The 24,058-nt window shown below is 35.6% G+C and overlaps 1 protein-coding gene across 20 annotated transcripts in view; it reads left to right on the top strand.

Moving 5' to 3' along the window:
- Positions 1 to 24,058, top strand: part of CAMK2D (calcium/calmodulin dependent protein kinase II delta) — a 313,697-nt gene that overhangs the window by 153,297 nt on the left and 136,342 nt on the right. For all 20 annotated transcript variants that reach the window (XM_060654320.3, XM_060654319.3, XM_060654322.3 and 17 more), the window contains exon 4: positions 5,748 to 5,802. In XM_060654320.3, coding sequence (XP_060510303.1) covers positions 5,748 to 5,802 — 55 coding nt within the window. The remainder of the gene's footprint in view (positions 1 to 5,747; positions 5,803 to 24,058) is intronic.

Raw genomic sequence — 24,058 nt, 5'->3', positions numbered from 1 at the left:
ATAACTCATATTTTGATGAAAAGTATTCTTTTTTTTTTTTTTTTTTTGCTAAAAAAATTGCAATTCTTTGAGGACAATGGGCCAATCACAAATTTCAGATTGTCTTTCCTTTTTATTTATCTATTGTTGGCTAACAACTCCCATTCCCAACTTAATGGCTTAAAATAACATCAGTTTATTATTTCTCCTGACTTTGTGGACTGACTGGATTCAGTTGGATAGTAGCTCTACTCCACTTGGTATAACTGAGGTCACAATTGCAATTGCCTTCACCAATGAGCTCTGCTAGTGATGGGCTGTCAATATGGCCTTTTATTCTCCAGGGTTTCTCTCCCTGTGACTTCCTGTCTAAGTCTGTATCAAACTTCCTTTTAGCATAACATGTGGTTTCCAAGAGGACAAACTCCAATGTACAACAGCTTATGAAATCTCTTGCTTGTATCACACATGCTAATCACACAAAGCAAGTCACAGGGCCAAATTCAGAGTCAGTGTGGGAGAGAACTGCACAAGGACATGAGTACTGATAGACATGGTCAATTGGGAGCCACCAATGTAATAGGCTGTCACATCTCCATAATAAATTCTAGTAGAGAACAGCAAGTAGTGAGTATGGTTGAATGGAAGAGTAATAAGCAGTATATTGAACTAAATGATAAGTTGTATAAATAACTTCACAAAATCATAATTACCACCCTTGATTGTATTTGGAGGATGCTTTTAGGAAATGAAAAGGGAAGGAAGTATACTAAAATTGGAACATGTAGCTTTGTATCCTATTAGTCTTTTTTAAGATAATAAATCACCGTGAAAGAATATGTTCACTTTTTGACAGAGTGTTCTTAATATGTGTCCTGAAAATAGATAAGATGTACCTAATAAGCAATTGTGACATGGCTTCTATTTAGAATTTAATTCTCCCAGTCTTTCCCTTTTCTCCCTTTCACACTCATTTTCACTTCCTAACATGCCCATACACACACGTCTGCCTTTTCCTAGGTTATCATAATTATATAGGATTTTTAGATTCTTTAAGTATTTAGGATTTTCAGTAAATTAAATGTCCTATCAGGTAAAATAACTGAGTCACTGGAAATTCTAACATTCCTAATTGGAAGAGGAGAATTAACAATTTTCTAGGGATTTAGGGACTACATAGAGAAATACAGCATCACATTTTAAACTTCCTAAACTCAAAATATTTTTCTCTTTTTGGGGAGCCTGTGTGGCTCAGTCAGTTAAGCATCTGACTCTTGATTTCAGCTCGGGTCATAATCTCATGGTTCATGGGACTGAGCCCTGAAGGGCTGCAAGCTGACAGTGTAGAGCCTGCTTGGGATTCTCTCCCTCCCTCTCTCTACCCCTCCCTGATCACACACACACTCTCTCAAAATAAATGAATAAACATTTAAAATATATTTTTTCTCTTTTTGTGTAAATAGGGTTTTTTTTAGCACTGCTTTTCTTTCTCTAATCACCATAACTATTTTTTTCCTGTCTACTTCTTTTTTAAATATTATTTTATCCTTAAAAAAAAAAATAAACTCCAAAAAAAAAAAAAATATTATTTTATCCTGACAAACCAATTAATACTTTTTGATGTATTTGGAGCAGGGGGTAGTTTGTTGACAAATGTATTTTAGAGGGTCCATATAGTATTCTGAGCAAGAACCAGATCTTTGGAATCCTCCAGCTCTGGATTATGGTCATAGCCTAGCCAGTTACTAGCTGTTAAGCCTTAGAAGTTTCCTTCACCTCTCTAAGCCTGTGCACATTCATCTGTAAAAGGTGATGGGAAAGGTTGTATATATTAACTAACTCTTGGAAAAAGTATTTGCACTGTGTTGACACAGCGCTGTAGTTATTTTATACCTTTTAACCCCTTAAATGAGAAGAAGTATTAAATAGGAAACTTCTTTCACATTTACATAAAATTAGTTTCTCTGATAATTATAAGGTCCTATTTTGTTCTATTTGGCCCCTTTGTATAAGTAGTACTTAGCTAGAAACTGCAGTGAAATCATGAAAGAATATAGGATAGGAAGAGAAAGCAGTCATCCCATGGTAATTTGAACGCAAACTACCAAATTGATAATATATGAGGAAGAGAAAGGAAAAAGCCATGGGTCAAATGAATCTTGGAAACATTTTAGCCTCAGAAACCCCTTTGCTCCCCCTGTAAGTCTCATACTTAATGCTCCAGAATTTAACATTTTATTCTGGATAAAAACAGTTACACTGTTTCCATTTATGAAAACTCGTTCATTCATGACTTGATTTTACCTTTGAGGAAACTTCAGAAAAGAATGACTACCGGAGGTATTATACGCTGTGTTCTCAAATGCTTTTCTCATTATCCTCTTTAACATTTTTTTCTGGAAGCACCTTAGTGACGAGTGTGATAAGGTTAACTGTGTGTGCCTGTATGAACTGCTTATGGTGATAACGGAGGGCAGTCATAGCAGGAACATAGCACAGCATGTTCCACCATGGAGCAGCCACGGTCCTCTCAAGGCCAGCCATACTGCCAATCTTGGGTTAGCATCTGTGGTGAACAGTGCGCCTTGTATTTTCTTAAGCATATAAATGAATTGACAGTCATTTATAGAGAGTAAGTTTTTGTGAAAGTAAACACAATTTTCAACCCTTGACAAACTGTTAAAAAGAGGAAATGGATGGAAGATGGATAATTTTGACAGACAGAAAAGGCTCGAAGAGAAAAAGATAATATCTGTGGGTGTGTAAGACACTGTCTTCAGATGATAGAAACATCTACTCTGAGAATAATAGATAAAGAGTTCAAAGTTTCAAAAGGAAACCAACCCATCCTCAGAGTAATTGTAAACATGTGGAATGCATCTGTGTGAAGATGAAATTACATAATTTGGTTAATAAAATGAAATGAAAATTGTGGGCATTTCATTTAGTTTTGTTTTTTAGTTATTTTAAAGAGAGTGGAAGGAAATAGGGAGGTCATAAGGAAGGAATGAGGGAAGAAAGTGAATGTATATATATTTATTCCAAGTAAAGGTGATGCTAGTTGTTTTCTGCTTTATTAATAACATCACTCATTCATAATGAATCTCACCTGGTCAAATGACTGGGTAGAAATAGTGGAGATTATTTTGGAATTGTGTAATACAAAAGTATTGAACTTGTGTCTAATGATTTGTCCTTAAGCATTATTATGTGCTTACTTGCTAAATGCTTTTGTGAAACCGATTTTCACCAAAAAATATATGTTTAATCATTAGGCTTGCATCTGAGCAACTCTTGACTTGTTCAAAAAATAATTTATTTCTAAATGATGATTATTTCCAAGTATTAATAAGGTAGTGATAATGATACTAAGAAAATTTTATTCCAGATAGAACCAGAAAGTAATACTGTTTCTCCAGTTGTACCTGAAATTTCCACTTCTGTTTAGCGCCACCACTCTTTGGTCTGAAAATCTGAGTTGCTCATTTCCACTTGAACTTTTTATTTTGAGACAGTGGAAGAAAGAAGTAATCATTTCTTTCTCACACTGTGATTTTTTCTTTTCATTTTAACTTTGATAGCATGGAAAAACATCTTCTTTTTGTAGAATAGCTTAAGTAGACATACCATTCTTTGAGCTTATTTAAATACAGGTTGTATTACAGTTGCTCAGTGAGGTATCTCTGAGACTGTCATTTGAAAAGCCACTGAATTATCACTTATGACCTGACTTTCCTTAGTATGCTGAATGACTATGAACAGAAGACACATCATTGAGCCTAAATTTTGATTTTCTTTGGAAGTGTAAGTTTAAACAAAGGTTGTAGGCATCTTTGATATTGGTAAACTGCAGAATACCCTTCACACAATTATAGTTATGGAAGAATTGTTTGGTATCAATAGTTTTATTTTAGGTATATTGGGCTTTGGTGAAAGTTTCTGTCCAAGAACTTGGAAGAATGCCTAGCAAATGTATAGTAAGTGCTCAGAGCAGTTTTATGAAAGACCATCTACTATGTGCCAGATTTCTGTGAGGGATTCAAAAAAACCTATGAAATAAGATACCTGTATGGTAGTATTGATGAGAAAGAAATTCTGTGTAATGGAACAAAAGTTTTCTCTACCTTGGAAAATTTTCTGAAGACAGATTCAGGAAAGATTTTTTTTTAATTTTTTAAAAATTTATATTTAGTTTTGAGAGACAGAGAGAGACAGAGCACAAGTGGAGAAGGGGCAGAGAGAGAAGGAGACACAGAATCGGAAGCAGACTCCAGGCTCTGAGCTGTCAGCACAGAGCCCGACGCGGGGCTTGGACTCATGAACCGTGAGATCATGACCTGAGCCAAAGTCAGACACTTAACCGACTGAGCCACCCAGGCGCCCCTCAGAAAAGATTTTAATTGCGGGTCAGAGATGATATCTGAAGGGGATGGATTTGGATTGTAAACAAAGGAGATTATGTTAAGTCTATGAGCTTGGGAATTTCATGGTACTGCAGACTCCCTCTGTGGATCATTGTAGTTTGTGGGACAATCTAAATGTTCTTTGGAATCCACATTTTCTATGTGGTGGCCATCATTTCATAGGGAACATAGTAAAGACAGGTTCTGGTAGATATCATTACCCTTTTGTGGTAACTTTTCAAAAGCAGTATGTCCTACAGGTTTTGTGGGTTTGTTTGGTTTGGTGTGGTTTGGGTTTGTTTGTGTGTGTGTGTGTGTGTGTGTGTGTGTGTGTGTGTGTGTGTGTTTTGCTTTTTCTGCCCTCTGTTTCTCCCAATGAAGGTCAGGCCACCGCAAGTTATTTTGATAAATAGGAAGAGTTTGCTATCTGTGGGAATGAGTTGGGGGAGGAAGGGGACTTATGCAAAAATAAACAGCAGAAAAAGCAGTATGTAAGTTCTACATGTGTAGTTAGTTTACTTTAGAGTTACAGTAGGTAATGAGTGCTTCCAGTTCAGAAGAGCAAACATTTGTTTTGGCTACTTATCAGTGTAAGTCTAGCTCATTGGAAAATTTAAAAAAGTGTGAATTTGAGGACCTGATAGATTATTTTATTAGAATTCCTACCTATATATTTTTGGCTGATGACTTGCTAAATGGATTTTGGTCACTTGAGTTTAGAAGTACCATAATAAAAACTCTTTTGACAGGTTAGCTAGGAATTGCTATGTAGACACTCCCCCCATCTCCACCCCCCTTCAAATAGGGATGAGAAGAGCAGACACAAGGAGACCACTTGCTAGACTCTTAAAATGATTCCTCTTTCTGCCTATTGTATTGGTCAAGGCATGAGTTGTTGAAGACCTGGACTAGAGAGATAGCAAAGAGAATGACAAGGAAGAGACTCTAAGTGGGAGAATTGGTAGAACCTGGTCACTTTGAATAGATAGATATATATTATAGCAATCATTAATATTTATTATTCACTGAGTAATATGTAGATTGTTTTACTATTATTGTCTCATTTAACTTTCTCAACCATTTTATAAAGTATAGGTACTATTATCATTATAAGTTGATTAATTTGATTAAGCTCACATAGTTAATAATTGTCAGAATTAGAACTTAAAACTTGGGTTTGTCTGAACCCAAGCCCTGTTGTAAAGGATATTCACTTATCAGAGCCTAGAAGAAAGAGTGTTGCCAACATTTTTAGTTAGGAGACAAATGCCCATTAGAAGTCTAATTTAATGTTCATCATCATTATACATATAACATGAACTTTTTTCTCTTTTTTAAAAATTATTTCTTTATTTATATTTTTAGTGCGACTTCATGACAGCATATCAGAAGAGGGCTTCCATTATTTGGTGTTTGATTTGTAAGTACAACATACTTTGTGTTCATTTATTTTTGCTATTTGAAAACCACTTTTAATTAAATATTTTTTTCTAATTTATAGTCTAAATTAATGACTGTGTAGCTTTTTTAGGTGTTCTTCAAATAACATTCACTCTAATTCTTTTGAAAAAATGTGACTGTTCAGGAGTGTTTATTTAAAACTTAAGTTAATCTAAATAGGTGAAACAGTTATGAGTCTATTGTTTGGATTGTTCACAGTGATATTATAAGCAGTCATCAGTTTTATCTTTGGGCATACACAGGGCTGATGTGAGCTAATTTTCCATTGAATATTTTGGGCTATGTATACCCACTTTATTGTCTTATGTAAAAAGAACCATAGCTAACCTCATATTCAGTGGTGAAAAACTGAGGACTTTTTTCTGTAAGATCAGGAACAAGATAAGGATGTCCACCTCACCAGTTTTATTCAACATAATCTGGAAGTCCTAACCACAGTAATCAGACAAGAAAAAGAAATAATAGGCATCCATATTGGTAAAGAAGAAGTAAAACTTTCACTATTTATAGATGACATGATAGCATACATAGAAAATCCTAAAGACTCCACCAAAAAACTATTAGAAGTAATAAGAAGTCAAGATGCAGAATACAAAATTAATATGCAGAAACCAGTAGTGTTTCTATACACTAATAACAAAGTAGAAGAGAAATTAAGAAAACAGTTCCATTCATAATTGCACCAAAAAGAATAAAAGGCTTAGGAATAAACTTAACCATGAAGGTGAAAGACCTGTAATCTGAAAACTATAAAATATTGACAAATTAAAGATGACATAAACAAATAGAAAGATACTCCACCCTTATGGATTGGAAGAATTAATATTATTTAAATGTTGTTACTACCCAAAGTTATCTACAGATTCAGTGCCATCCTATATCAAGAGCATTTTTTGTAGAACTAGAAAAAATAATTCTAAAATTTGTATGGAACCACCAAAACCCCCAAATAGCCAAAGCAGTCTTGAAAAAGAAGCACAAAGGTGGAGGTATCACAATCCCAGAGTCCAATATATACTACAAAGCTGTAGTAATCAAAACACTGTGGTACTGGCACAAAAATAGATACATACATCAATGAAACAGAATAGAGGGCCCAGAAATAAACCCATATTTATATAGTCAGTTACTCTATAATAAAAAAGACAAGAATATGGAAAATGGAGAAAAAGCCAGTCTTTTCAATAAATAGTGCTGGGAAAACTGGACAGCTACATGCAAAAGAATGAAACTAACACCATACATAAAATAAACTCAAAATGGATTAAAGACCAATAACTTTGATAAGAGCCATAGCAACATTTTTTCTAGCTATGTCTCCTAAGACAAAGGAAACAAAAGCAAAAATAAACTGTTGGACTACATGAAAATAAAAAACTTTTGCACAGCAAAGGAAGCCATCAACCAAACAAAAAGACAGCCTACTGAATAGGAGAAGATATTTGCAAATGGTGTATCTAATAATGGGTTAATATCCAAAATATATAAAGAATCTATACAACTCAATACTAAACAAACAAACAAGCAAAACAATCCAATTTAAAAAATGGATAGGGGACCTGAATAGACATTTTTCCAAAGAAAACATACAGAAAGTCAAGAGACACATGAAAAGATGCTCAACATTACCAATCATCAGGGAAATGTAAATTAAAACCACAAGGAGATATCACCTTACACCTAAATGGCTAAAACCAAATACACAAGAGACAAGTGTTAACAAGGATATGGAGAAAAAGGAACCCTTGTGTACTACTGGTGGAAATGTAAATTTATACAGCCACTGTGGAAAGCAGTATGGAGGTTCTCCAAAAATTAACAATAGAAATACCATATTATCTAATAATCCCACTCTTTGGGTATTTACCTAAAGAACATGGCAACACTAATTTGAGAAGATACATGCATCCCTATGTTCATTTTAACATTATTTGCAATGACCAAGTTATGGAAGCAACTTAAGTGTCTATCAGTATATGAATGGATAAATAACATGTGGTATGTATATACATACACACACATGTACACATATGCAGTGGAACATTACACAGCCACAAAGAAAGGATGACATCTTGCCATGTGCAACAATATGGTTGGAGCAAGAGGGTATTATGCTAAGTAAAATAAGACTGAGAAAGACAAATACCATATGATTTCACTCACATGTGAAATAAAAAAAAAAAAAAAAGCAACAAGTGAATAAACAAACAAAAAGCAGAATCAGAGAACAAACTGATGGTTGCCAGAGGAAAGGGAGTTGGTGAGGATGGGCAAAATGAGTGAAGGGGAGTGGGAGATACAGGCTTCCAGTTAGGGAATGAATAAGTCACAGGAATTAAAGACATAAGGGAATATTTTCAGTGATATTATAATAGTGTTATATGGTGAGAGATGGTAGGTACACTTGTGAATGTATAATGTATAGAGATGTACCTGAAACTAATGCAACACTGTATGTCGACTATACTCAGATAAATAAATTAAAAATAAATACATTATAATTAAAATAATGGAAAAAAAGATGCAAGGAAGGATTCTTGAGGGTGGTTTATTCAGGGGTTCAACAACAATATCAGCCTCCCATCTTTTACTTCAGCTTATTGACTTTCTTCTCAGATTGGTATGGTTCAAGGTATTATATACAGACATGCTAATATCCAGTGGAAGACATTGTCTCTTCTTTTTAAAAAAAATTTTTTTTGATGTTTATTTTTGAGAGAGAGAAAAAGAGAATGAGAGAGAGAAGGAGCAGGTTGGGGGCAGAGAGAGATAACACAGAATCCCAAGCAGGCACCAGGCTCTGAGCTGTCAGCACAGTGGGGCTCAAACTCACAAGCCATGAGATCATGACCTGAGCCAAAGTCGGATGCTTAACCAACTGAGCCACCCAGGCACCCCTGTCTCTTCTTCTTTATAAGAATAAAATATTTACCCAGTAAATTTCCCATTTTGTCTCATGGGCCATGACTGGGTCACATGCCAACCCATAACTAGTCACTGGCAAGAGGAATAGAATTACCAAGATTGACTTAGACTAATACGAATTTGTAAATGAAGTTCTATTAACTAGAATAAATAAGTTTGCTCTGCCCAACTGGGATATCGTGAGACAGGCAATACACGTGGCTGGTAGGGGTTTAAAAGGAACACAATTTATGGAATTCAAAATGTCCATACCATTTGACATAGTAATTTCACTTCTATAAACAAAGTCCATGGAAAGTATACCCTAAATTTATCTAAATTTAGATGAAGCTTTATGCCAAAATATGTTCATATGTTCACTGCATCAGCTTTTATAATGGGGAAAAAAGAAAGAAAGCCAACTTAAGGATCCAATAATAGAGAAACAGTTGCATAATTATGGTAAATTCATATAATGGACTATTGTCTAGCATTTTCATGTGTTTGGGAAACAAGAAAAAATACTGTTTCTTACGAATCTAAAGATAGGTTAGTGTTAAATTTTGGTTAATTCAAAAAAATTTGGTTAATTCAGCCCTTCAGTGATATCATTAAGAAATCAAGTTTTTTCTGCCTTTCTGTTTGTTTTCTGTAGTATGTGAGCTGGTTCTCAAGTTGGCTACCTCATTTTCAGGCATCAGTGACTTTCAAAGTCAGGAAAAAGGGCAGTATTAATGCCATTGCGTTAATCCTTTCCAGCAGAGTCCCTCAGAAGACAATCTGTTATTGAATCCTTGTTTAGAACTGCTTCTCATGCCCATGCCTAAATCAAGTATTGAGGAGGGGAGTGGGATTACAATAGGCTTTGACCTCTTATAAATTTAAAAATGGGAGGGAACTGGCTTCCCCTGAATCACCGTATGTATAGTCAGATAAGACTTAGATAATGGCTTTGTTAAAAGAAAATAGGGGAGTTTTGCCTGTTGGGTAGGCAGCCAAGTATGTCTGCCATATTGGTGACCAGTGTATGCTGGAGAATAGAGACTGAAGCTCTGATTATGCATAGTCCTACTGTATAGGCTCCTTCTCCATAGTCACAGTCCATCCATGGCTTGTTGATGTGGCTGTAGTTTGGTACCACTCCATATGGTGTTATTACTTCCTCTTCAGTCCTTTCTCAGAGCTCATATTTTTACTTTCTCCATTGTTCTTTCTTCCTTTATGATGTTCCAAGATCCCTTCTTTTATGATTTCCTTTCTTCTTTAATTTCCTTTCTCCTTTATGCATTCTTTTAGAAATGGTTGTTTTGCTAGCAACAAATGTTTGCTGGCAACAAATTCTTAGTTTCCTTGTTTCTGAGAATATCTTGATTTCCCTCTTCACTCCTGAAAGATATTTTTGCTAGATAAAAAATTCCAGGGGGCACCTGGGTGGCTTAGTTGGTTGAGCTTCCAACTCTAGATTTTGGCTCAGGTCACAATCTCATGGTTCATGAGTTTGAGCCCCACATTGGGCTCCACACTAGTGTGGAGCCTGCTTGGGATTCTCTCTCTCTCTCTCTCTCTCTCTCTCTCTCTCTCTCTCTTTCTCTCTGTGTCCCTTTCTGTTCACATTTTCTCTTTCAAAATAAATAAACTTAAAAAAAATCTAGGTAAGCAGTTATATTCTTTTAATGTTGTGTCAATTCCTTCTGGATTCTTTGATTTTTTATGAGAAAATTTTTGTCATTCTGTTTTCCCCCTAAAAGTAAGGTGTTATTTCTCTCCAGCTATTTTAAAGATTTTTTTCTTTGTAGCTTTTAGAAGTTTGACTATGATGCGTCTCAGCTTGAATTTCTTAGAGTTTATCTTATTTGGTGTTCGCTAACCTCTTGAATATACAGGTTTATGTCTTCTGCCAAACTTGGGAACTTTTTAGACGTTGTTTCTTTGAATACTTGTTTAGCCTTCCCTTTTTTTCCCTTCTCTTTCTGGAACTTGATAACATGAATGTTAGATCCTTTGTTTATAGCCCCATAAGTTCCTGTGGCTCTTCATTTTTTTTTTTCCTCTTGGTCAGATTAGGTAATTTATACTGTTTTTGACTTGTCCTTTCTTCATTTTTTTTTTTTTTTTCATTCTGCTGTTGAATGTATCCATTGGGTTTTTCATTTCAGTTATTCTTTTTTCAGTTCTATTTTGACTATTAGTTTTTCTATAAATTCTTGGTCTTTACTGAGACTTCCAATTTTTTCTGTTTGTGTCCATAATTGCTCACTGAAGCATTTTTATTAAGCTGATCAAAAGTCCTTGTCAGGTAATTCCAACAGCCTTGTCATCTTAGTGTTGTTGGTATTGGTGTTCTCATTAATATGGAAATTTTCTTGGTTCTTGATACCATATGTAATTTGGTATTATATCTTGGACATTTAGGTATTATTTTATGAGACCCTGTATTTAATTTAAATCTTTTTAGGTATTATTTTATGAGACCTGGATTTAATTTAAATCTTCTTATCAGGCCTCCTTTGATACCACACTGGCAGGGGTAATTAGGTGCCATCTTATTACTTTCAGGTGAGGGTAGAAGTCTAGGTGTCCTATTTAGCCTCCTATGGCATCCCAGGGGTGTGCCTCCTTACTGCTGCACAGGGCTGGGAAAACAGGGATTTATTTTTTTTCATGCATTTAGTGAGAGACATGCATCTACTCACTTTTTTAGACTTGTTATGTCTTTATAGATTTAATTCGTTAGATCTTTGTTATATAAATCAAGGATATATTATTATAAACTGGGATATGTCTTTCATGTTATGATGAATGCTAGAATGAAAAACACTTTTGCTAATGCTCATTTACCTGAGTACTGTTATTCAGGTTTGACCACAGCTCTATCAGAGAGGATATGTTTTTCCTATACCCTCTTATGTTCAATACGTGAAGGCACGTGAATCAGACTAAATGAAGATTGACAGAATGAAAGGTACACAATTTTTATAAATGTTTGTGTGCGTGGGAGTTTTTAGAAAAGGAATAAAAGTAAAAGAAGCAGTTAAGGTGTCAAATTCTTGTCTTAGATGCTAAGAATTGCTCTTTCCCTGGTATATGGAACAGATACCTTCCTCACAGGGAAATTTATTGTCTGCTTTTGGGCAGATAAGGGAAAGGCAGAGAATTCTTCACGTATTTGTTGATTCTCATTTGACTTTAGATCATAATAGTCTTTTTGGCAAAGTGGCTTATTGTGGAATGGTATATTCTGATCTTTTTGCCAGAGCAGCTTATTGTGGAGTAGTATATCCCATCCGCTTCAGCTCCAAGAAGCACGTCAGTGTTAGGTCAGTTGTAAAAGGGCAACACGCTTCTTCCCATGCCATGCCACTTTTCCACAGTTACCAAGTTATTTATATTCATATTTAAAATTTTATAGTTTTTTATATTCCTTACTAAATGGAAGGAATAAGAATCACAGAATTTAGGGGCGCCTGGGTGGCTCAGTCGGTTAGGTGTCCAACTTCAGCTCAGGTCATGATCTTGCGGTTTGTGAGTTCGAGCCCCATGTCAGGCTCTATGCTGACAGCTCTGAGCCTAGAGCCTGCTTGGGATTCTGTGTCTCCCTCTCTCCCTGCCTCTCCCATGCTCATGCTCTGTCTCTCTCTGTCTCTCAATAATAAACGTTAAAAAAAATATATTAAAAAAAAAAGAATCACAGAATTTAGAATAAAGTTTATTTTTTCATACATCTTTTTTTTAAAAATGAACTTATAAAACTTATAAAAAACAGTTCATGTGGAAAGAAAATATAATTTTCAGTTACAGTGGATCATATCTGTTGTAATGATATTTGTTATTAATGTCTCTGAAACCAAATGTAGACTTTTCAAGGTTTAAGTTTACATTTGAACCATAGTAACATCAAATATGCTGCATCAGGCCATTAAACCTCTGTTACTAGATTGAAGAGCTCAGACTCTTTGGAATTACTCTTAAATGTTTAAGAGAAGAGTTAAGACCAGTTTTCATCAAAATGCTTTGCCAGTAAATGAGATTAATAAACTAGTTCAATACAATCCTATAAAGTACTCAGCTTTAGAAAGTTAGAAAACAATGGTTGTAAGTATAGATATTCAATGACTAAAAAGACATTGTAACAAATATAATTCCTCTAAATTAATCATTGTGGTTACTCTATGAAGAAGAAAAGTAGCTTGAGAACAATGCACATTGTATACATAGTTAAGAAAAGTATGGTCTCAGTTATTGATGAAATACTCCCATGGGGAAATTAGAGGCCATTTAACCAATCAGATCCAAGATAAAATAACTACTTGAATTCCTAAAGAAGGAATGTTCCTGTGTTTGCCCTTTTGATGATGGTTTTGGCAGTGTGGTACTTGTGCATACTTCCTATGGAATGTCAGCTATTCACAATCTAATGGGAAGTTCTATTTTTATAGGTGCACTGAGTTTTCTTCTAATGGAATACTTTTCCCTTTCTAAAAAGCAAAATAGAAGAGGCAGTGAGTTCCATTAAAAAAAAAAAGTTTCTTCTTGCTATTTTAAATTTACATTTTCATTTAGGTATCCATCCACCATTTCCAACTATAAAGCATTAGTAATTCCTTTTGCAAACAGACTCAGGAATCAGTGGGAAAGACTTGCATGAAACCAAAGACCTCTTCACAGCAAATAATGAATCCTTCTCCTTCAGGGTTTATGCCTAGCAGGATTTTCAGGCACACCTCGGGAACTCTGGGAGATAAGAGATGTGGATTTATCTGAAATCTAAGGGAAGGCTGGGCAAGGAAGTAATGGAGCTAGAATTATAGTCCCTAAGGGAAAGGCCAACAGACAGAGCCATTGGCCTTAGGCAGATAAGACAGATCCAGTCCATTTCTTTGAGAAATAGGCCTTGACAAGGGCAGTCATCTGAATGTGATATATATATTTCAGGAACTGAATGTCAGAGAAGATCTGTATTCTATGCATGCTGGGTGAATGTATAATGAAGTATAGAAATATCACAGCCCTTTCTAAGTAAATGTATAAGAGAATAAGACTTGGGTTGGATTTTGTAATCTCAATAGGGAGCTAAAGTAGATAGATTAGATTAAGGTTTATTGGCAAAAGTGCTGACCCAGAATGAAGACTTAAGTTTCAGTCTCAGAGCTACCCACGGCTAAACATTTAACATTATGTTTCCTCTAAGCCTCATTTTTTCTCATACAGAATGAGGCTGTGGGACCAGTTGAAATATTTTTTAGACATCTCTAAGTCCTTTATTGTTCTGTGAGGCCAAGATGCTGTTCTCATCAATTTGAGATTTCTGGTAGAATTAATAGGACTCCTAATGTAATTTTTAAATATTAGAAGATTTATTACGATTTGAAGCTATTAGAGAAAAATTCTGTTCTTAAATCTTTAAAAAGAACTTTTTTCTCCACCAGCAAAAACAAATCTTGGCACATGAAATACTTTTTTTTTTTTTTTTTCTGTTTTAAAGTGTTTGTGTTTTTGTCCCCATATAAAAAATTCTTTTCATCAAATATGTAATGGTATCTACTAGATGCAGGACCCTGTGCCTAATGCTTTAGGGGAAAAAAAAAAAAGTAGTGTTTCTGAGCATTTAAAAATAAATGTTCCATTTTGATAATTTCAAAATAGAGTTCTCAGAGAATGTGATGTGTTCCCTCTCAGTGCCCCGTTTTATCATTGTTGTACCAGTCAGAAAACTTGGTTAAGTTGCATGTTTTGTAATTATTACTAGTAGGACATGCATATTTTTCACTTTTACAAATTTGGAACTATATAAATATAAAATGCTTTTCAAAAACTATACCCCATGCACTGAGGAGCTGATTGCTGTATTGGCAATATCAAGACTAAAGACTAAAAGATAAGACACCATCCCTTTTTTTGAAGATTTTATAGTTCAGAGAGTGGATTAGACAGCTTCAAAAAAAAATCTGTACTATAGACCTAATGTAGTAAAAGCTATTAAGTTACACAGAGGTTTGGGGGAGAGAGCCAACATTCATTCAGTCAGGGATATCAGGAAACAATGGGAAGAACTGAAGTTGAAGCAGACATAATTACTTTGTCTATGTTTTCATTCAACAAATACACACTTAATCTGTGCTTATTCTCTACCAGCACTGTGGATAAGCTGATTGAAGGGAAGGTGAATGAAAATTTTGCCTTTAAAAGAACCAAAAGCAATCTTATGCTTGTTGTATTAATAGCATTCTTTCATCTAGTAAAATATTTGGTTGCAAAACCAACAGGACAGTTTTACAGGACACATAGATATAGTGTAATAAGTTTCATAATATCTATGAACACATCTGATGTGTGCCCTAGTTGGTTAATCACCTTTATGGTTATTTGGTAAAATTCTTCTGTTATGCTCATAATATTCTCCTGCATCTCACAAAGCATATATATTCCATATATATTCCAATTATTAAATCTTTTCAGGGGTGGAAAGCTAGTCTGATTTTTCTGGCCATCTGTGGCCTGTTATTCACAGAAAATTTTAGCCTTCCTAGAACCTAGCTAGTCTAAAATTTCATTTGTCTTATTTTTGATTTTAGTATTATTGATAACATTTGATTTATAACAGTGTATATAGTAAACAGTGGTGGCAAAAATGATTTCCACTCTCAGATCAAACTGAATGCACAGATTGAAGATTATTTGGTCTATCAGCACACTGTAAACAGCACTTGAGAATAGGTCTCTTGGTTAAACTACTGTCAAAACAGAAAAATAAATCTAATTACAGTATAGCATGACTTGTGCCATATTTTGCTGTGTGCATGCAAAGAGAGGTCAGATTGGATTTGTGAACCCAGTTAGAATTTGGCTACACTAGCATTCAGGTAGAAGATATTAAGTCCCTGAAGTAAGCTGTTGGTAGAAACAAAAAAAGAAGTTCTAAGGTACAAACCCTCTGAATGTACTTTAGAACAAAGTTGAGTCTGTGAATTTTATTTTTAGTTGATACTTTATGCAGGAAACAGTCAATCTGTGTAACTTGGAGGATATTTTAAATAACAAATCCAAATGCCATAAAGATACTGTGTTTCTCATTTGTTTTTAGAAAACTGTTTGAATCCAAATATATTGGCTATTTTTATTTATTTAAGAAAATTTTTTTTACATTTATTTATTTTTGAGAAACAGAGTGAGACAAAATGTGAGCAGAGGAGGGGCAGAGAGAGAAGGAGACACAGAATCTGAAGCAGGCTCCGGGCTCTGAGCAAGTGGTCAGTACAGAGCCTGACATGGGGCTCGAACCCATGAACTGTGATATCATGACCTGAGCCGAAGTTGGACGCTCAACCGACTGAGCCACCCAGGTGCCCCTATTGGCTATTTTTAAAATAAATTTATCGTCCACTCTAGTAGAAATCTATAATTCTAGAATTGTAGAGGGTCACTGATGGGAAAATACAGTTTTCACAAGGTTATGCTAAACAATTTCAGTGTCCAATTAGTTGGAAAATTAATAAAATGGTCATGATTCTGCCATGTCACACTTCAGAATCAGTTGTCTATATCTGCAAAATAACTTACTGAGATTTTGGTTGGGATTGTGTTGAATCCATAGATCAAGTTGGTAAGAACTGGCATCTTCACAATATTGAATCTTCCTATCCATAGCCATAGAATATCTCTCTATTTATTTCTTTGAGATCTTTCATCAGAGTTTTATACTTTTCCTACTATAGATCTTTTACATATTGTAAGTCTTAAACCTAGGTTTTTCATTATTGGGGAGTGCAATGTAAATGGTAAAGTGTTAATTTCAATTTCACTTGGTCATTTATAACATATAGGTAATTTCCTGTATATTTTTTCCTCATTCCTGATCTCAGTGGGAGAGCTTCAAGTTTCTGGCTCTTAAATATGATGTTAACTTTTTATATTTTGTTGATGTTCTTTATCAAGTTGAGGGAGATCATTTCTGTTCCTAGTTTGCTGAGAGTTATTATCATGAATGGGTGTTTAATTTTTGTCAAATTGTTTTTCTACATCAACTGATATAATCACGTGATTTTTCTATTTTTGCCTGTTAATGTGATGGATAGCATTAATTGATTTTCACATGTTAAACCAGCCTTGCATACTGGAAACAAATCTCTTTTTTATGGTATAAAATTCTTTTTATACAATATTGGATTCAATTTCTTAATATTTTGTTGAGGATTTTCATGAAGGCTCTTGGTCTATAATTTTCTTGTGTTTTCATCTTGTTCTGGTGTTAGAGTAATTCTGACTTCACAGGATGTGTTGACATGTGCTCACTTCTTTTTTCTGGAAGAAATTGTGAAGACTTAGTATCATTACTTAAGTATTTGGTATAATTTACCGGTGAATCCATCTAAGCCTACTTTCTGTTTTGGGAAGTTATAATTAACAGTTCAATTTCTGTGTTAGATAGGCCTGTTTGTATTGTCTATTTCTTCTTGTCTGATTTTGGCAGATTGTATCTTTCAAGGAATTGGTCTACTTCATCTAGGGCACAGAGTTATTAATATTACTTTATTGTCCTTTTATTGTCCATGGTATCCATAGTGATGTCTTCTCTTTCATTTGTGATACTGGTATTTTGTGTCTTCTCTTTTCTTAGCCTGGCTTATCCATTTTATTGATCTTTAAAAAGAACTTTTTTGCTTTTGTTCATTTTTCTCTATTGAGTTTCCATTTTCAGTTTTATTGACTTCTAATTTTTATTATTTCTTTCCTTCTTATTTTGGACTTAATTTGCTCTTCTTTTTCTTGTTCTTTTAGTGGAAACTTAGATTATTAATATATCCTTCTTCTCAAATGTATTCGTTCACTGCTATGAATTTCCCTCTATGTACTGCATCCCACAAATTTTGATAAGTTGTATTTTAATTTTCATTTAATTAAAAATATTTTATTTTTTAAAATTTTTTAAATATTTATTTATTTCTGAGAGATAGAGACAAGTGTGAGCGGGAGAGGGACAGAAAGAGGGAGACACAGAATCAGAAGCAGGCTCCAGGCTCTGAGCTTTTAGCACAGAGCCTGACACGGGGCTAGAACCTACGAACTGTGAGATCATGACCTGAGCTGAAGTCAGATGCTTAACTGAGTAAGCCACCCAGGTGCCCCTTAATTCAAAATATTTTAAAATTTCTCTTGATATTTCTTCTTTGACCCATATGTTGTTTAATCTCCAAGTGCTTTAGGTTTTTCTGCTCTCTTGACTACTAGTTCAATACCATATGGTCTGAGAGAAGACAGTGTATAATTTCTATTCTTCTAAACTTAAGAGGTGTTTTATGACTCATAATGTAGTCCATCTTAGTGAATGTTCTATTTGAGCTTGAGAAGAATGTGTATTCTGCTGTTGGTGGATGAAGTAGTCTATACATGTCAATTATATCCAGTTGACTTATGGTGCTCTTGAGTTTAGCTATGTTACTAATGATTTTCTGCTTGCTGGATCAGTCCATTTTTGATGGAGGGGTATTAAAGTCGCCAACTATGGTAATGGATTCATCTATTTCTTCTTATATTTCTATCGTTTTCTGCCTGGCATATGTTGATGTTGTGTTGTCAGACATATACACATTAATGGTTATTAGATCTTTGCCACAGACTGTGAGTCTGGAGTTGTCTCTTGTGCAGCAAGAAAGCAGATGCAGAATTGAATACAAGAGAGGTTAATGTCCAGGATGAGACAAGAGCCCTGAACAGAGGTTTTGTCTCCATATCTATTGAGCTCACAAGATATTACCCATGTGGTGAATGTACAGAAAACAAGATCTTACTCACATTAACATGGAGAAAAGAATCATACAGTAATCATTAACTTGTGTGTGTAAGCAAAGGGTCTGGTGGTGGGGGGGCAAGTGGAGTTTGTGATCAAAGTACAATAGTAAATTAGTATCAGATGGAAAGTACTTGTCATCTCATTGTAATATCTCTGTAGCTAACCCTGGGCACTTTTGCCCCATGGTGGCGGCTTTCCACCGTAAGCTTTTTTCTAACCTATTAATGTAAGTAGAACCTATTTCCCCATAGTTCCCCCTTTTTTTTGTTTTTCTTTAAGTTTACATGTGAGGACCGTCATGATGAGCTTCTAATCCTTCTTTTGCTGTCAGGTAGTTTGGAGGATGATCCTGCAAAAGCAGAAAACGAGACACAGTAAAAGTATTCCATTTCCTAGAGTTATCCAGAATTTGAGATGGGCATTAGCCAATAGAGAGATGGTTAAACTCTTTCCAAAAGGACCATGAGTCAGCCCATTAATACCTTAGTTCTTTGGAGTATCATAGTTGCTGGTGTAATGTTACATCTAAATTTTCTATCACAGGGCAGCTTAGAATGGAGGACTGGACCATAAATTGATTAAGTACATGTGCAGTTTGATAGTGTGGTGAAGACTAATTCCAGCAATGGTAGCAGAGGTCATAATGCTTACCATGGCTAGGATCCCCGTGATTAAGAAGCCTATGAATCACCTTTGCCTGGTTAATGAATACCGGTGATAGAGACCATGGCTATCAGATACAAATCAGGGGTTTATGCATTACCATTGTGTTGTAAGAGGACACAGGCCTGGTTAGACAGGCATTTAAGGCTTCCCCAGGTTACATGAGGGGTAAGGACTTACCTTTGTTGAGTGGCTTCAGGATGCAGAGTCAATGAAGAGGCTTCTTCCATCTTGAAAAATGGGAGCAGTGGTCACTCAGTCAGAGTCATTCTCTAGAAGTCTTGGTTGATTGCAAGATATTCTGGGGTCTCCACCATGCCATGGTAATGCCTTCACCAACTGAGAGGGGATCCACAGAGGTCAGGAATCTGAAAGAACACAGGCATACCCTGAACCCCAGATGAGAAGTTTGAACCAGGAGCATAGAATGAGAGGGTTTTATCTGATTTTAAAGAATGTAGCTCAGTTGCGGTTAGTCCTTGATGGTCAAGATTTACAAACTTGAGTGTGATCATAGTGTGATTGAGGAAAAATTGAGGTTGTAATATAGATAGTCATGGGTAATTCCCCCTTTTTTGTTTTTTTAACATATTTTTAAGTTTATTATGTGTTTGTTCTACAATTGTTTGGCCTTGTAGAAATTTAATTTTATCTGCTATTTCCTTCTGCCTTTGTTTCCCACATCATTCACCCCCTGAACAATTTTGACCCTTAAAATATTGAAGGTTACTGAGGGTGGATGGTCTTCTATAACTTCTTCCTGCTGAATAGGGGCATAGAAATGTCCCTGCCTATGGGTAAACATTGCTCAGTTGGGGTAGGTATAGGGGAGTCATGAAAGAGAAAGAGTTCAGGGGAAATGGAACCTCCTTGAGTAGAAAGGATTATCTGTCTACTAGAAGTTACAGTGGTGAAGAAGCCCAACAAGAGTCACAAAACTATGACAAAAAGGCTCATGATTAAAAGATCTAATGCAATTGACAAAGAAATTCAGTTATTTCTGTGGCCCATAACATTTCAATAATCAGAATATCAAGTTGATGACCTTATACCAAAAAATATTAAAACTAGGAATTGCATATAATCTCTAGAATAGTTATAGCATTTACTCAAATGTAACCTAAGGCTTATTATTTGTTTGACAGCACTTCCAGAATAATTTAACATACCAAAGAAGCCTAATTGGTCAAAAAGACTTCATTTACAATTTAAACCTTGGGAAATTTGTTAAAAAAAGAAAAAAACAAAAACCTCAGAAAGTTATAAAGCACAAAACATTTTTGCCATCAGACCCAAATATCCTTAGTTTGTCTGCAATAAGAAACCCAAAACAGATAAGCCTTGTTTAGTAATCAATGCTTTAGCATCCCATCCTATTTAGAAAAGGCCTAGGTGTCCAATGAATTCAATCCAAATTTATCATGCAAGCAAAAAAGATTTTTTTAATGTTTGTTTATTTTTGAGAGAGACAGAGCATGAATGGGAGAGGGGCAGAGAGAGAGGGAGACACAGAATTCAAAGCAGGCTCCAGGCTCTCAGCTGTCAACACAGAGCCCAATGCAGGACTTGAACCCACTGATGGTGATATCATAACCTGAGCCAAAGTCAGTAGCTTAACCGACTGAGCCACTCAGGCACCCCAAATGCAAGAAAAACTTTTTAGGTTACTAAAGCCTTTGAAAGCTATCTAACAATTACCCATGAAAACTATGAGACAATGTTAACCATTATTTTAAGTCATAACATGAGCTTATTTGACCTTTGATAAACAGGTCTATTTCAAACCAACAAACTTATGTTTGTGTCCACATAAGACAATTTTTTCCCCATGGTTATTTTTACCTGGAACGCTGGTGGGAAATCTGAAGTGGGTGGTCTTTGCTTCTTGACATTTCAGAGACAATGTTTAAGGGTTGGGAAAAGGTTTATACAGCTAATAATATGGCTTGCAGTTCTGAATGTTGGGTAGAGCTCAGTCCAGTGTCTAATATATGTTCTCAGTTTTTTTTTCCAATTTTCCAAAGGCAAGAAGCCTTGTGAGTTTTCCCCGAGGTGTCTGTAAACACTGTAAGGACATTCTTAATAAGTTGTAGCATTGGGGTAAGGATGTTGTCAGAGGGAATCTTTTGTTCTTTTAAAAGATTACATTTTTCCAAATGACAAAGTGGGGAGTCGGCATTCTCTGAATGTAGGGGTGTCAAAGGGGCTGGCTGACAATAAGGAGGCTTAGGTTCCTTGGAAACTTTTTTATTTACTTTGGGTGGGTATCTTCATAAACATCATTGGTACTCAGGAGGAGAATGGCCATACAGACAACAGATCATGTTAAGAATGGCCTCCGGCAGAACATTGGTGCCTTCCATCTGACGTGCGGTTAGTGGTTTACCTATTCATTCCCAAATGTCTGGGTCGAAGGTTCCTTGCTCCAGAAACCAAGGGCAGTGTTGCTGGGTAATCATTAATAAGGAGTAATCATTTTAAGAAGTGCTATATGAATGTAATGTTTCTGCTCTAGGGATAGGGAGTCTCACATAACGATTCTCTCAAAAGTTTTGAGGCAGGGAACCCTAACATAGTTTCGCTTTTCTCTTACCTCATCGGGAGAGATTGTCGTCCAGTGCACTTTTTCTGTTTAGAACTCTAGTTGTTCCGTGACACTCTGTAGTCCTTGAGTTTTGTTGGCTTATTAGCCACATCGGCTTCTAGTCACATGGGCTTTGTAGCCTGTTGGTTTCTAATCAGGTCCCCTTCTAATCATGTCCCCTTTTGTTACTTCAACTTCTTAGTCATGTCGGCTTTTGTTCTAATCATGTCACCTTCTATCATGTCAGCTTTTCCTCTAATCATGTTAGCTTCACATTGTCTTCTATCATGTTGGGGTCACCATCTGTTGCAGACTATGAGTCTGGAGTTCTCTCTTGTCCAACAAGAGAGCAGATGCAGGGTTGAATACGAGAGAGGCTAATGTCTGGGAGGAGACAAGAGCCCCTAGCAGGGGTTTCATCTCCGTATTTATTGGGCTCACAAGATATTACCCATGTGGTGAACGTGAAGAAAACGAGATCTTACACACATGAACATGGAGAAAACACTCAGACATTAGTCATTAACTTCTGTGTATAAGCAAAGGGTCTGGAGGGGGGCAAGTGGGGTTTGTGATCAAAGTACAATAGTATAATGGCATCATATAGAATGTACTTGTGATCCCATTACAATATCTTGCTACCTAACCTTGGGCACTTTTCACCCCATGGTGGTGACTTTCCACCCTAAACTTTTTTTCTAACCTATTTATGTAAGTAGAACCTATTTCCCCACAGATCTTCATGGAGACTCCTTCATCATTAAGTAATGGCCCCTCTTTTTTCCCTGATACCCTTGCCCTGGAAGTCTGCTCTGTCTGTAATTAATAAAGCTACCCTCACATTCTTTAGAGTAATGTTAGTATGGTTTATGTTTCTCCATCGCTTTATTTTTAATCTACATGTGTCTTTATAATTACAGCCCATTTCTGGCAACCTGTAGTTGCATCTTGTTTTTCTGATAGTCTCTTTCTATTAGTGTATTTAGTTCTCTGATGTGTAAAGTGATTACTGTTGTATTTGGATTGATACCTACCATGTCTGTTACTGTTTTCTGTTTGTTTTACTTGTTCCTCATTTCTTTTTTTTTTTTTTTTTTGGAAGTTTCTGTTGTCATTTCCTCAAGCTCAAAGATTCTTTCCTCAGTCATGTCCAGTCTAGTAATGAGCTCATCAATGACATTCATTTCTGTTACAGTGTTTTCTTTTTTCTAACATTTCTTCTTGATTCTTTCTCAGAATTTCCATCTCTGTACTTTCATTATCCTTCTGTTCTTGCATGTTGTACACTTCTTCCATTAATGCCCTTAGCATAATAGCCATAGTTTTTAAAATTCTTGGTCTGTTAATTCCAGCATTCGTACCTTATCTGACTCTGGCTCTAATGCTTGTTAGCGTTCTTCAAAGTGTGCTTTTTGCCTTTTAGTATGTCTTGTAATTTTTTTGTTTGAAGGTAGACATGATACAATAAGTAAAAGGAACCATGGTAAATAGCCCTTTAGTAATGTAGTGGTAAGGTATAGGAGGAAATACTGTGATTAGGTCTCAGTCTCTTGGTGAGCCTCTATCCTTGGACTATGAACTTTATTGGTGCTTCTCAGTTTTGCTTCCATCGCTACCCTTTAGGTGGGATAGGATGGCTAGAAGGAGCTGGAGATATTTCCCTTCTTCCAGTTGAAAAGTTGGAACTAGGTATAGTTAGATGTTTGCATTCCCCTAGGTCAGTGAGGTTCTATTAATACTCCAGCAGTTTAGGCAGTGGTAAAACAGTTTCTCCTTAAACCAGGCCTTTTTGAAAGAGAATATTGTGCTATATTTCAGAGTGGTTCCTTTTTTCCTTTCACTGCTAGAAGCATGATATTTTTTCTTTGATATTCACTTTGAGGACATGGTAGAGAACCTAGAGGAAAATTTACAAAAGTCTGAGCTGTCCCAACCCCCATGACTGCGTCCTTCTGGAGTTTTATCTCCTAGGCTTGTTCACACTGAGCCTCCTGTAATTTGCCAGTTATAGTTCAGATTTTCCTGTTACAGTACCGGTTCCTGCAGAGGTTTCTGCTCCATTAAGTTGTTATTTTCTGTGTCTGCCTGTCTGTCTCTCTAGTTTTATGGTATCAATCTGCCTTGTGACCTTTTTTGACAGATCTATGAAGAATTGTTAATTTTTCAGTTCATCTTTTTACTTGTTAGGACAGATTGACAACTTCTAAGCTACCTATATGCCAGGCCAGAAATCAGAAGTCCTCACAATGTTATTTTTTTTTAAGCTTACACTATATA

The sequence above is a fragment of the Panthera onca genome, chromosome B1 (assembly GCF_046562875.1).
Source record: "Panthera onca isolate mPanOnc1 chromosome B1, mPanOnc1 haplotype 2, whole genome shotgun sequence".
NCBI classification, from domain to species: Eukaryota; Metazoa; Chordata; class Mammalia; order Carnivora; family Felidae; genus Panthera; species Panthera onca.
Note: the sequence above shows the minus strand (reverse complement) of the source record. Positions and strands in the feature narration are given on the sequence as shown.